The sequence below is a fragment of the Archocentrus centrarchus genome, chromosome 4, assembly GCF_007364275.1.
Source record: "Archocentrus centrarchus isolate MPI-CPG fArcCen1 chromosome 4, fArcCen1, whole genome shotgun sequence".
Classification (NCBI taxonomy): domain Eukaryota; kingdom Metazoa; phylum Chordata; class Actinopteri; order Cichliformes; family Cichlidae; genus Archocentrus; species Archocentrus centrarchus.
Window position 1 is genome coordinate 10,648,851 of NC_044349.1, and position 14,819 is coordinate 10,663,669.

Genomic DNA, 14,819 nt, shown 5'->3' on the forward strand with positions numbered 1-14,819 from the left:
TCCCCTCATGGAAGCCTAAGTACTGCTTGAAAACGTTGCATGGCTTTTCAGAAAGACATTCACTGTAAATATCTCTGTGTTAGCAACTCCCGTGTTTAGTGATTGCAGTGTGTGCTCCATTAGTTGAATGTGGCTTCATTTACAAGCATGAGAAAATCCAGTTGTTGCACTGTCTACTTCCCACGCACTGAGGCACCTACACTACCAGAACACTGTTTTGTATATATGCAGCTGTGTAACCTAGCAGTACAAGGCTTCAAAGCTGCTTTTGGTTCAGCCCTTCCACAGGTAATAGCCATGTCTCTCCACGTTTATATGCCAAAAGAAATCTAAGTCAAAGTCTTTGAAGCCAGATGTGGAACTCCACAGTCTTCCTGTTGTGATTAGGACCAAATGTACCCCAAACGTAATTTAATAAATTCACAAATTCTGAATCCTGTTCTAATCAGCCTCAGCTTCTCCCCTTTATCACCCCAAACCAGGTGGTTTTGTAGGTCTGTGCTGTAATTAAAAAAATGCAAATGGGGTAATCCTGCAAAACAAATCCTTCTGTCTCTGTTAATGAAGACCCCTAACCGCTTTCTTGTGTAATGAAATATTTGTCTCTGAGTAAACAGGCATTGCTCTCTCCATAGAGATATGTCTCTCTGCAGAGATATGCCAGTCAGAAAGCCAGTCAGGATTAGTAGTTTCACAGACAGACTGGGCTCTTTGGCTGAGCCGCAGTCTGAAAATGATCCAAGAGATAAATGTTTTTAAAAAAAAACAATGTGAACATGTCAAGCTGGTGTTGTGGTTGCAATTTGCTGTAAGAGCTCAGACATACGGCCATATTTAAAAGCAGAAAACCCATCTATGGTATATCCATTTAAAAACACTTTATCCAATTTACCTGTTGAAAACTCAAAAAGGTGACCTTTGGAGATCTTAACAAAGTGCACACACAGTAGTGTCACACCACAGCAACCAGAATCAAATGAAAATATTTATTGTTGAGCAAATGTTCCACAATTACAGCTAATTACTAACTTTCAGGTGAAAAAGGATGTGGTTGGTGAAAGGACCTGGCATAGACTTGAATAACCCAGGTTAAACACCATCAGATTCTGAATGTTTCATCCTCTTTGCCTTCTTTTTTACACTGCGTTGCCACTTCATTACATACTTGCAACCAAAGCTCATGCAATCCAGCACAACAGCTCTGCAATAATCACTGCATTTGTGGAGCTTATGATATTCAGTCCTTACTGAACCTGAGCCAGGGAGCACTCCATTCAACTCAGATATAATAATGTTTTGTAATTATTTATTATTATTATTATTATTTCAATATCCACAAACTGAAAATTTAAAAAAAATGTAAAAATTAACTTCTCTGAAGCTGAAAGTGTTTTTCTTTTAACTGGTTTTAAGTTTCTGCTATGTTTCACTGCAATAACATGGTTGAGCTGCACTTGCCTGCAGCTCTTTTAAACACAGTCTGTTCCTGGGATGAAGGTAATGATCGACTGTGTCCCTGTCATAGACTGTATATGAAAGATGGACATAGCTCTGGTGTAAAAAAAAATGAAGCCATTGCAAAAGTGATTCAAGTCTGCATTCTTTCTAATGGACAGCACGGGGTGCCTTCTCTGGTTTCATAAAGAAGTCTGATTGTATCAAAGTCGATGGGAAAATGACCACACTACTCTCTTGATCTCATGTATGACCTCAATAAACACGTTCTTAATGAGTTTATGCCATTCATTCATAGTTTCAAGTCTCACTGAAAACATCGTTATTGTTAATATAATGAATAATATAATAGTAAAGTCAAACACAATGCCTGACTTTTGAAAATGTTGTGTCCTCAGTTTGATGTTTGATAATATACATTATTGTAGTTTGAATTACTTCTGCACAGTTGGTACATTACCACACTACCAAACTAAAAACTGTTGTTTTCTTGTGTGCAATCTGTGACAGGTCTGATCAGTATGGAATAACTGCTGGCTCAGATACCTGACATTATTTCCTTTTTCAGGGCTTTGATGAGGTCAGCCCCGGTGTTGGTTTAAAAAGAATATATAGAAGCACAACTGATCAAATCATTTTAAATCGTTCTGGCATTTAGATTTTACTCTGAGCCACCAAATTCTGCTTCAAATTATGTTAATTTAGACATTCTTTCCAATATTTGCACAAGGATCTATAAATATTTTCTCCCTAGCAAATATTGCAACCGCTTCAGGAAGTGAAATCCCTGAAAAAAAAGAAAGAAAAAAAGCGACAAAAATTGTTATTTGTGCCGTTATGAATGCTGGATTCTGACACAGTTTGCAAATAAAACACTTTTGCCTGATTAACTGAGAGCTGAAGGTGAAACAACACAGTCCCTGGAAAATGGGGATTTTCAAGGGGAGTGATAATGTATGCGATGCACACACTGCAGCTAACCTCTCAACAAACTTCCTTGTGTTTGTAAGTGTCCAAAAGCATCTGACAGCCATGCAAACATCTGATGGAGTCCGCAGCCAAAGACACAGACAGGCGACCTATTCAGAAGCACAGCGAGCAAGGCTGGAGTCAGGAGCCTTTCTAGTGCAGACTACAGCCTGCAAAGCTGTGTGTTCATCCACTCAATCAATCACACTTGCATTTGATGAGCAGCACAATCTATTTGAATCAAGTCATCATACAGATGCCTCATCAGTAGCCACCCCCCCATCCCTTTTCTGCATCATCTACATTTTTGGTTTGGAATTTTAAGTAAAATTAAACTTTTATTCATTTCATTTAATTTTGTGTCAGAATTTTAGATTGTGTGACTTTATTTTCCTTCTCTGAATACCACCAAACTAAAAATACTCCTTCATCTGACAGATGCAGATCAGCGCTGAAGTTATTTTGGTTTCCCTGTGAAATCATCACACTGGCAACTTGTCCATTCCCCACTATGATCAAAACCATGACTAAACATGTTTGAGTGAATGACTAAAATGCACACACGCCTAAAGATGCCAGCTCTCTGGAAAGTGACGCATAATGAAAAAATAAAAACAAACACTGAAATTGAAAATAATCCTCAGACTGTTGCTGTAGATTCTATACTTTAGTGTAATGAGCTGATGTCATTGGTTATTCTTGTAGCCCGCTTCTCATTAAGTCATAACTCACAGTTATGAAAATTGGGGTCTGTGGGAAGAAGACTGAGGAGAACCTTTTTTTATTCTTGTATTAATGACATATAAAGTGGTACAATGCCACGAGGGCCTCATTACATGACCAAGAAGGCTGGACAGAAGGTATGGTTTTGTGCTATCCTGTCACTGCATGCAGTCTCTAAAAGCTATGGATTGATTTGTCAGAAAGTGCCTAATTACTTCTGGAGGGAATGTAAAATGTGGAAGGACATACAACCCCCCCCCCCCCCCCACCCCAGTCAAATAATCCCATCAAACACCAGTGAGCATCTCACCCAGCAATAAACGCTTTCACTAAGTGGTCTAACTGAAAATTATTTCTGACAGCAATTGCTAGCATTAAGGTGCTAGTGATCACTTTTAAGTGATCCCCGGACTTCATTGTGTTACAGCAGGCCTGTTCAGCAAGTGGTCGCCAAGCCAAAGTTACCAGAGCTTACCATATGAGACATTACACTTAAACTGATGTAAAAAGCATCAATTTTCTTAACCGCTTATCCAATTTAGGGTTGCAGCAAGGCTGGAGCCTATTCCAGCTCTCATAGGGTGAGAGGCAGAGTATACCCTGGACATGTGAGCTAACACAGGAAGCCATGGAGAACCCATTCAGGCACAAGGAGAACATGCAAAGTCCACACAGAAAGGCATGCTTCAGTGAAATGTCACACTGAGCACAGCCTGGCCATTTTTTATTTATTTTTTACATCATTAAAAGTTCCAATTTAAAAAGCAACATATATAAACTGATCTTTGAAATAAGCCCATAATAAGTGAGCTTACTCAAAGTTGTCCAAGTGATTTGATTTTTTTTTTTTCTCCCATCAAAAAGCCATGTAGCAGACATTTTGTGCCTGAGTGCAATGTTGGTTAACCAGAAAATCTCTGAAAAGTTACAAGAAACCGTGAGATGGCTGGGAAGAGGCCAGTTGTGCAGCTGCAAATCAAATAGGATCTGCAGTCCAAGGAAGCTGAGAGACAGGCAGGCAGAGAGAGAGAGCGCGCAATGACTAGAGGTCAGCTGCTGAATGAGCCGGAGTGCTGTTATACTTCAAAGCCTCAAATTATCAGCCCTGACCACAACATTCTTTAACGAATGATCTATCCGTCACACTTCTTTATTTTGCAGTCAGCAATCAAAATGTGAATTGCCCAAATACACCAAGCCTCTGCTCTTTCTCAATCCAACTCAACCCAAGTGCAGCTGAAGCTGCGGTGAAAACAGGAACTGGATTCTTACAGGAGTGGAGGCTTTGATGGGTATAGCACCCAGTTCATCCCCAGTTCATTCACAGAGATGCTAAAGCACATTCCAGTATACATAACCAATTTACTGTATTATCTTGCCTTAATTATTATCACTCATTTGGAGTCAGGTCTCAGGGCACCTGCTGAAACTGTTGGGTACACTAAGAATTACGGTACGATGATTAAAAAACAAAACAAAAAAAATCAGTGGGATTTTCACAATATTTTAAGGCAATTTGGCAGTCAAAGATTTGCCACAATATTGGGAACAAGGCATACAGTTGGTGGGTTTATGAATTTACCGAGGAGTTATTTTAAATGCAAGATGCTAGAAATGTAAAATAAATTTTTATACAACTCTTATAGTGTATTTTATGCTGAAGAAGAAAAGGGGAAGAATAAAATACCTGCAATATGAGGGACTATTGGTCAGATTGATTCAAACGTGTATCTCAGATTTGGAATATTTAAACTGGATTGCCTGCCCACAGTAACACACGGTTTCCAATATCCAAACTGCTGCATCTCTAGCTGCATACAAGGAATCATACTGCACTGCAGGGCCCTTTGAGTTCAATTTGTGATTTTTGGGCTACTTGGATAGAATTTAGCTTCAGAGGTAAATAAACCATGAACTAATTTATTGTTTCAAATCTACAAATAAAATGCAGAGTTAAAAATAATAAATCAATGTGAAACTCCCCCTCCTCTTTTTTTGGTGACTCCTTAGAAATTTTGAAGGGGCAGTGGGGCTTTCGAAGGACCTCGTAAAGGCATTTCTCTGAATTTGTACAATAATTTCTATGGACCAGGTGGTTATGTCATCTGTACCTATAAGCCTACTCTATACGTCATTAAGTGAATAAGAAATAAAAACTCTCCTCGTTTGTATTTGTCTGTAAAAAAAAAAAGGGGGGGGGGGGGGGTTATTCCACAGCGGTCGTATCCCCGGTGGCCCCTTTTCGAGCAGCTATTGAAGGCATCGTGAAAGCCTGATCCATTGATCGTCAGATCCAGGCGCCGGCAGGACTCCTCGGTGTTTCCACGCCTACTACTTTCACCCCTATTGTGGTGAATCTCCGGCTCAGACACACTTTGCCAGACTTCCAGGAGTTGGAGCCACTGATCGAAGAGGGAACACCGACAACATAAAAAAAAAGAGCTTAAACATATTCTCTGCCCCGTATGGATTTGCCTTCTTCTCTGGAGGGATTTCAAGGAGGTGCGATGGTTTGTCTTGCTGGGAATTCTGGAGACTTGTACCGGGGAGAAAGGGGACACGTACTCTACGCTGCAAAGTTGTAAAAGTAGTTTCCCTTGAAGTTTTTTTTTTTTTTTTTTAATCCCCACACCACCAGTTCAGACTCCGTGCTTCCCCAGCCTGCGACCCCCCCACACAACCATCATGGCGAAGCGGTCAGGGGAGAAACCTCTGTTTTTGAGAACGAATGCGCGCGCTGCTTTCCGGGATAAACACCTTGGCTTGCACGGGGGCTTCGTGGCTTTTTCGCGGAGCTTCGTTTTAATCTGCTTGGCACTTTCTGGTGGATATTGCGGAGCCGAGACGGAGTTTTCCATCCTGGAAGAAGCGCAAGTTTTGGCCGAGCAGATGAAAAAGCTGTCCTCTCAGGAGCTGGGAGTCTTCACTATGCAGGTAAAAAAAGAAAAAAGAAAGAGAGTTGGCTGAAATGACCGCTGAATGTGCAATGATAACCTCCGCTTCGCTTGTGTCACATCGACTGAGTTGGAGCGGATTTAAATGGCGCAAACAGGAGTTCTTAAACAGCCGTATATCCCAAAAATATTCTTGTAACTGCAGAAAGAAACTTTGCCGACAGAAATGTTTAAGTGTGTTGAGTGCAACAATGTTGCAGTGCAACAACAGGCTCTTTGAAGTTGGGACGCGTTTATCTGGGACATGAACACGCCGGAGGTTTCAGGTTCTGTGAGGCTGGCGTTTTACTGTTTTAATATCTTGTAAGCTCTTATTCACTGTAATAATTTAATATACTAAATCTTATGAAGATTATCAACGCATTTTCCGAGTGTGTGTTTGCCTATTCCTCCTGAATATGTCTATAAAAGCTAGATAAAATGTGTCCTTCCGTAATGCAAATTTCTTTAATATGAACGTCCTCTATCTATCTTTCTGTATGCTCCTGAGCACATATCATTGTGCATATACAGATGAGTTTCTTTTACCTGGCTGATGCATTTCCTGCACATTAGGCCGCAGGAGTAAGTCAGTTTACTGCAGCATGGGGGCTCATCCAGAAAATCCTCCCTTCTCCACAAAGAGGGCATCTACAGCTTCTGATTTATGATTAAATGCAAACAGCCTGATTTCACTGTCTCACAAATGACTGATACTTGTTTTTATGATGAGCATTCACCATTTTAAAAAAATAGATTTTATTAATAATTTCCTCTCTAAAACGCCACAAAAATGGACATTTTTCCACCCACATCTTCAGAGCTCAAGGTCACATCTTCTGATTAAATGGTGCAAAAGCAGCAAATCTGCAACTCTCATGATTTTGCATGTTAAAGGTGAGAAGGTGTGTGCCTCGTTGTCCTTTTCTTTTTGTTCCAACTAATAATAAAGACACCCCGCCAACTGCTTTCATGATCAGGGATTAGTTTTGCCCCATTTTATTGACAGTAAAATAATAAGATAGGAACTGAAATGAACTGATTCGATGATGAGTCGGTGGACATGAGAGATCCTTTTGAAATTGGAGGTCATTGCATTCAGAAATGCCAGACATTCTCTTATTCCAGCTTCCAAGCAGATTTGTCTCATGTGATACTGAACTGAGGTTTATTTTTAATTTAATTAATTTTTTTTTTTGTTGGTTTGGGGCTGTTTTTTAGTGTTGTGTGGATCAAACAAACAATCCTTTGATTGTAATAAGAAGCTAGAGTCATCACTGAGAATAATTGTATTGTTGCAGCCCCAGCAGACAGTAAATACACTATATGATAATCGTCAATTCATGCAGTGCTGCATTGAATCACCAAATGGCAGGAGGTGCAGGGTGCAGTGCTGGGGGTGTGAAGGAGGTGTTTAGCACTTCAGAGGCAGAGGAGCTCACAGGCCCCGAACACAGAGGCGCAGCAGCGGGGGGGCCTCGGCCCCAAATGGTGTTTCATCTTCTCTGCTTCCACACTGAGCTGCCTTCATCCCAGCTCTGGGAGTCGGCTTTGAGGGCTTCCTCTGATCCCACCGGATCTGCTGTTGTCACCGCTCATCCCTCCCTGAGCTCCAGTTTGTGCTCTCGCCACCTTATTTCTGGTTCTTTCCATCATTATCTCTCTCCCCTCTCTGGGTTCTTTTTTTTTTTTTCCTTCTCCCTTTTCTCCCCATGATGTTCTTGTTTTCAGCTCCTGTTGGTGTAAATACTTCAAATTAATGACTGTTTTCCTCTCAAATGAGAGTAAAACGCCTCCATCAGCGACAAAGATGTAATTAATACGAAGTAATTTCAGCTATTGTTGGCCTCACTTAGATTCTCGTGACTAATTTCAAATTCATACAGCAGCATACAAAATGCAGTGTTCAGCAATCGGCATCCCCTGCATCAGGGGAAAACCGTTTTGAGCTATGAAGATGTTTTACAAGCTCTGAAAATCTGACTTGGCATGGAGCTGTTTTTTTTTTTGTTTTTTGTTTTTTTAAATATATTTAAATTGAAGTGGCACATCTCAGATTTGTCAGTGGTTTTCCAGTAAAAATATAACTGCAGGGGTCTGTTTCAGGCCACGCTGGGTATGTGGACATCCACTCTGGGGCACAGATCATGCCTGATTGAAATTTGAAGGTGTGTCAGATGAGCTGGGTCTTTTTGTGTCTAAGGCTTTAAGTTTTTTTTTTTTTTTTTTTTTTTAAGCTCCCCCTATATGTTTTCATCCAAACCGCATCACTGATTTCTTAAGTCAGAGCTGGCCCTCATTATTATCTTACTGGAGTTCTTTGCGTTTTCTTTTTTCTCCACCGAGCGACATGCCGAGTTCACGCGCTGCTCTTCGGACAAGATTTGAGGATTTTGTTATCAAGTGAGCACCCCGGCATGCCCGTTTAAAATGTAATTCTACCCCTCGCCACCCCACCCCTCATTCTCTGGCAGATGTGTAATTTGAGGCTCGCCTCATCTGTGTTTGAGTCACTGGGTTAGCCTTGTTCAGTCTGTCATTGAGTTAGTCAGTTATCGGGGGACTTTAGGGCTTACAGCTGATACTTTAAATTGACAGGTCTGCTCTGCAAACTTCTTTTTTTTTTGTTTTTTGATTTAGTGGTAAAACCTATTTTTTGGCTTTCAGCCTTATTATTGATTAACTGAAAAGCACATTCATAATGCAGTTACCCTCAACTAGTGCCTGCATCTCTACTTTAGTGCTGATTTAGTTTAAAAAAAAAAAAAAATGTAAATGTCAAAAAGCCTCACATTCCCTGGTCCCAACATTCAAAACACAGGGAGTTCTCATGGTGCTGTCACAATATGTGCAACTTCAGAAACAAAGGTTGTGAGCATGTTCTTTTTTATTTACTTATTTATTTTTAAGATTATCTGGTTAAGAAAATGAGCAGATCAGTTGAGTTGTAGCTCTGCACGGTTTATTTTTGTGGTGACTTTGTCCTTTACATTTATCTTATTCTGTGCATTATCTAGCATGAGTGCCGTTCACTGTTTGGTAGTGATTTGCATTCTTTTTCCATTAGTTTTATATAGCTTGCATGGAAAGTTTCTGTGCGACAGCCTCAGTTCGGCTCCTGTAGGGCTTTTTCTTATTTTTTTTTTTTTTGTGTATGTGTCATTGATTTGTTTCTGGCTGGCTCATCTGTCAGACTTTACAGGTTTGCAATGTATAAATCAGAAACTTGAGGAGCGTCTTCCCTTTCTAGAAATTTCATATCTTTCTGAATAATTTATGACAGATTTCTACTGCATGACTGCTTATTGTGAAAGGAGACGGTCTTTGCTGATACCTGTGGAGCATTTTATGATGGATTTCCTGCAGCTTTAAGCAGAAGGTTCAGCTTCGCAAGTTGGATTGTACCTTTAGGTCTAAATGGGAACTTTAATCTCCTTTCTCTTTTTACATGCAGTAAAAACACATGGCTGCTGCTACCACTGCTGCTGCAGTGTTGCTCTTGCGTCCACTTATTTAGCAACAGGCTCGATCACTTGTGAACATAAAAACATGCAGAAGAGAGAGATGCTAAATGTATGTAGCCCTCTTGCTTTTTACAGAGAGGACATGTAGTCACTGTTGGCTGCTTATTTATAAAGGAGATTTCATTGTGTTAGTTTCAAGGGCCTCAATTCACAGAAAAGTGTGGTTTGTTATTGAGGCTGGCTCATCCATTTATCCCTGGCCCCCTAATTGAATATCGATAGTGTAGTGGAAGTTTGTGTAGGAAAAAGGAAAATTGGGATAGCTCTGGCAATGTCTTCAGCCTGCCATTTTCTGGTTTGAGTTCAGTCCAATGGCAACAGAGCTTAGATTGATACTGTGTTGGTTTCTTTAACCTGGACTTGGCTTGGTTTGATTTAACGTGCACTCCTGTGTCTCCCTCGGTTTCCATCTACCTTTATTTTAATCTTCTTTACTCCCATTTCTCTTCTTTCTCTTTTATTGGCCTTCAGCTGCGTGCACTGTGTTCCCATTTTCTCACTTTATATTGAATCAGTTGCAGAGACGGGGGAGGAGGAGGGTTTGAGGATATACAGCAGGACATCAGAATTCCTGCTAGGCTCTCTGCAGTACAGCTTCAAAGCCTTCTTGCCTCTTACTGCGTAGCTTGCATGGCTGTATGCTCAGTCAAGGTTACTATGCTTCATCTGGGACTGGTACTATTCCCCATTCATTCTCTCTCTTTTCACTTTGCGCCGGCATCTTCCTCTCTGTGTGCATGCCCAGGCAGTTCATTCAATTAACAACATGATTAGGATTTATTTGTGAACTGCTGTATGGCCAGTTGAATATTCAGTTGAGTACGTTTTAGTTGATTATAACCCAGATTACATGAAAGATGAAGATATGTCTAACAGTCCTCATCCAATGGCCAGATCTCTTCAGCACGTTCCTGCTCTTGCCTTGTTACGGCTATAAAGGGGCTGCTTTTATTTCCCTTTCCTCGGAGCACAGAGGTTACGTAATGTGACCACATTTTCTTTCATTGAACAGTCTTCTGCAAATGACAGAATATGAGACCATATTGCTGATGGATGAGGAATCCCTCCTCCACAATCACAAATTCTGCATGGTGTTGCACTGAAATTTTATTCTGCTGAGCTCTTGAGCATTCTCATCGTTTCTCTTATCCGGTGTTTTATGTCAGTGAGTCCAAGTAAAGTGAGGTAGGAGAACTATCCCAATTATTTCAACTTGATTAAAATGCAGTTTTACACCAATATTCCATGATAACTCTTTTATTTTGGTGCCAGAGGAGGTGACCCAATGTAAAAGCTCAAATGACTTTTACTAGGAAATTCTTTAGTTGGCTCAGCTCTAATCCATCATGTAGACTGTTTCATAACTTAGTACATACATTCTTGGTTCCTAGACAGTGGATGGATGGATTGTCTCACATTAAATATGACTGCAGCTTAAACTTCAGATTGTTCTATGTCCTATCTTATCTAAAGAACACAACTATTTTCCTCCATGTTACTGGACAAAAGAAGCATTAATATTCTAATTTGCCACATTAAGAGCACGATAGAGTGCACTCTGATGCCATCATACAATCTTCTGATGTGAACATGAAGCACAAAAATATCAAATGTTTGCGTCTCAGCCATAGGATTTATGCCAGAATGAGCTAAAAGTCTTCCCCATTGGTTTTTAACCCTTTAACAATCCTCGGGCCCTTGTTGGATGATCTCTTTTAGATGTGAGGTGTGGTCACTTGTGTTTAACCCTGATTGGGCTCAGGATTTGGAGTTTGCAGTTGGATTGTAATCCATTATTCTAACCCACCCTTTTTTCATTTCCTCCCATCTCATTTTGTATGTTTGGCTAAGAAAACTAGAGGTGCTGTACATTACTTGGCCTCCATATAAATGGCAAGGTCAGATTTTTTCTTTTTTCATTCTGACCATAAATTGTGCTGCATCTCATTGGTATATGAGGCCCTTGAGGCTATGCTGGACTATCTGTTCTTTTTCCATTTTAACAGTGCCCCCCCCCCCCCCCCCCCCCCCCCCCCCCCAAGCTTTTATTGCAGGGAGAGTTTCTTTTTCTTTACTACCTGGCTTTCACACACAGTTGTTAGATTTTTTTTGCTCCCAAGTTGCTGAAGATGCATGAATACTTTATAACTTCAAGCTACAATGTTTGCAATGTGTGTGGCTTTAATGTTTTCTTTTTTGTAATTTATTTTTTTTTATCCTTGCTGAATTGTAATTGAACAGCATGATCATTTGAGGCTATAAACTGTCTATATTTACTGCCAAGCAAACTTTTTTCTCTCTAATTTAAAAGTTGCACTGTTCAGTTGGACCTGAGAATTTGTTTTTCTTTGTTCATTTTGTTAAAAAAAACAGGGCTGTCTGCCAACAGCTGCAAAGTCCCACAGCGACGTCTGTAGTGCTTTAAACTCGGGATGACTTTCATATCTGTCTTCAAAATTCTTGGCCTGTCCAAAACCCGGGGAAACAGCCCAGTCCTGTCGATCGTTAACCCGCGTTACAATGCAGGAGAGAACAGAGCAATGGGCCACATTTTTATTAACTCAATGGCTGATTGTGTGCTTTGGCAAAATTCCAACCACTGAGGGGTTCAGGCACCCTTTATAAGCAAGTGCCTTCAAGAAGAGTGCATCTAGCTTTCACAGTGAGCACACACCAAACACCATGAGGTCCCCAAAATTGTTAGATGAGACTAGGAGTCAGGTATTGATGCCATATAGAACCTTTCTGGATAATAATTTGGTCTCATTTTTTTTTTTTTTTAACTTCTCTTGGTAATGTAATAGACTCTGCTGTTAAATATAATTATGCCTGAGGAGACGGTGCTCTCTTATCTTTTGGTTGTATTTAACAGTATTTAGCCACACAAGTGACATGGCTCTAGAGGTGGCAGTGTTTTATTCTATATTAGTTCAGACTTAAACTAAAACCTATTATCTAACTATTGTTTGATGGACTGTCATTAGATTTTGTGAAGATATTAAAACATTCATAACATGGTTGGGGTGGGGTTCTATCTTCTTTGCTTTTTAAATTTTCATTTATCAGCTGTTATAAATGCCAGTGGCGTTAGATCAGCAAGTAGCTAATATCAACCAATATATTAAATACACTGGAAATAGCCTCTTAGCCTGGCTGCTCACTCAAATGTTGGAGCACTTGTCATGATGCTTTCAAAAAATGAATGAATGAATAAAGAACTGGAAAATTTTGAAAAAAATCAAAATTTGCTTGTGTTGATAAATGGTGAATCCCTTCTTGTGACCTAGTAAAAGTTATGAGGCTCGTTAGTGCAAATTTGTATTCTGAAAAAGGAAAAGAACAACTTTTAAATAAATGATTGAATTAATCCTAAAGTTAGTCATCTAATCACTTTACTTTGATGCTCCTTGTCCTGCTGCTACCCAGCGGCATCAATGCAGTTTTGACTGTGTAGTAGTTTTTAGAAAATATTAGGCAAAAATGAGCAGATATGTTCAGGACAGCACTAAGCTGAAGCGTCGCAGTCTGATCTGCAGATTTTTTTTTTTGTTTCAAAAGCTTATCATCTGTCTGTTCAGTGTGTATTCACTAGAGGCTTTAGCACATCACAATTCCACATCACGCTTGCATGAGTTGCATACTAGACATTGATGGGCTCCCAGAGTAGTTGTGCACAGAAAACCTTCCTTCAGTAGATGAAAGTGAAAATATTCTGCTAGTGTCTGCATGTTTAAGTGACATTTCTTCTTAGGCTTTTCTTTTTTTCTTTTTTGACCTTGTTTTATCAATCGTAACCTGTTATCCATCTTAAAATGTCTTATACATCTTGATGTGTTTCAAAATTAGACTTGTGAACACACATTGTGGGTCATTTTGTGTTTGAGCCATTTAGCTTCGGGTTCCGAGGCTCTTGAAAGAAAAAGATGGAGAAAAAATATTTTCCCTCCAGAATGTTTGCATGATACAGCTTTCCATCATTTTAGCCAGATCCCTCTAAATTTTCAGCTGGCTTAAGTACAGCCTTCTGCACTGCCTCTTGGCTCCTGCTGGACAGCGGTCAGGACGGCGCATGAAACTGATGTTCGTCTCCTTCTGCACCAGCTGTTGTGGTTTGAATCTGTCTGTACTGTCGTGACCAGATCATTTATCTCACCGCTTTTTGATCCGCTTCCCGCATTTCTTAGTTAAAGGAGGGCCTCTCTGGCCTTGACTGAAATTGGTTTTGCAGCGTTTTTTCCGCAGCCTCTTCAGCCTCCACATTTTTGTAACTGTTTTGAATTTTTTTTTTTTTTTTTTTCCCCTGCTGGCTTACTGACCTGCTCCTAAAATGCCAAGCTCCTGTTAAGAATCTCGATGGAATGTTTCCTCGGCTGCCATCTCGGTGCTTTTGAAGTTAAGCGCAGTTAGATTAGAAAGCTGTAAACCGTCTTTATCGGTTTTACCCTAAGCAAACCTGAGAAGGCCAGTTGCAGGTAGAACATGCGTCCCGTTTGTGAGAATCATGTAGTAAATGCACATAAATAATGAGGTGTAGAGCTGAAATACATGGCTCATTTAAACTTTACAGGAACAATGAAATGAAAAAGCATTTATTTTGTTTTTAAAGCCAATGCTAAAGGTTCACTGGATCCTGGTTTTTAAAGTGTGAGGGAAAGAAATTTGATCATATTTTGACATTTTGTAGACAAATTTAACATGAGGCCACAGATTCAGAGCAGTCATTTTCACCTTGTAGGTCTAAAGCTGCAGGCTGTTGGGTTTTAAAATGTATGTTTGGATCCAATATAACCCATTAGACATTTGAGGCACATGGTAACACAAACTAACCACTCAGTCGAGGCAGCAGTAGACCAGAAACTCCTGTGTTTTGTAAGATAAAACTACTGTTTTTGTCAGTGAAGCCTGCTAGCTTTCACAAGTTTGCAGCAGCTTCAGGTCCTTGTTAGTAAGGATGATCTGTTAGTACAGCACACCTCAACTTATCTGTATTTCTTTCAGTTGGCTAAAATGAATTTTGCAGCTGATCCCCATCCATATTGCTTGGCTTTCTGTTTGGAGGCATGCAGACACACATCTACTGTAGGAAACACATTCACTAGGGTTATACTTTATTTCTTTTACAATCAGAATATTTTTTTGCAATCGACTGATAAACCATCAGTGTAGTTATTTTCTGTGCGATGAACCAAGTCCTGTCTTTGCACAGCCGAGCCCT

General features: G+C 40.0%; 1 protein-coding gene across 1 annotated transcript in view; it reads left to right on the forward strand.

The window, feature by feature from the left end:
• The first annotated feature begins 5,681 nt into the window (after window positions 1-5,681).
• Window positions 5,682-14,819, forward strand: part of cachd1 (cache domain containing 1) — an 89,272-nt gene continuing 80,134 nt past the window's right edge. Inside the window, exon 1 of the mRNA XM_030727472.1 lies at window positions 5,682-6,081. Within this exon, the coding sequence (XP_030583332.1) occupies window positions 5,833-6,081 (249 nt within the window). The 5' untranslated portion in view covers window positions 5,682-5,832. The remainder of the gene's footprint in view (window positions 6,082-14,819) is intronic.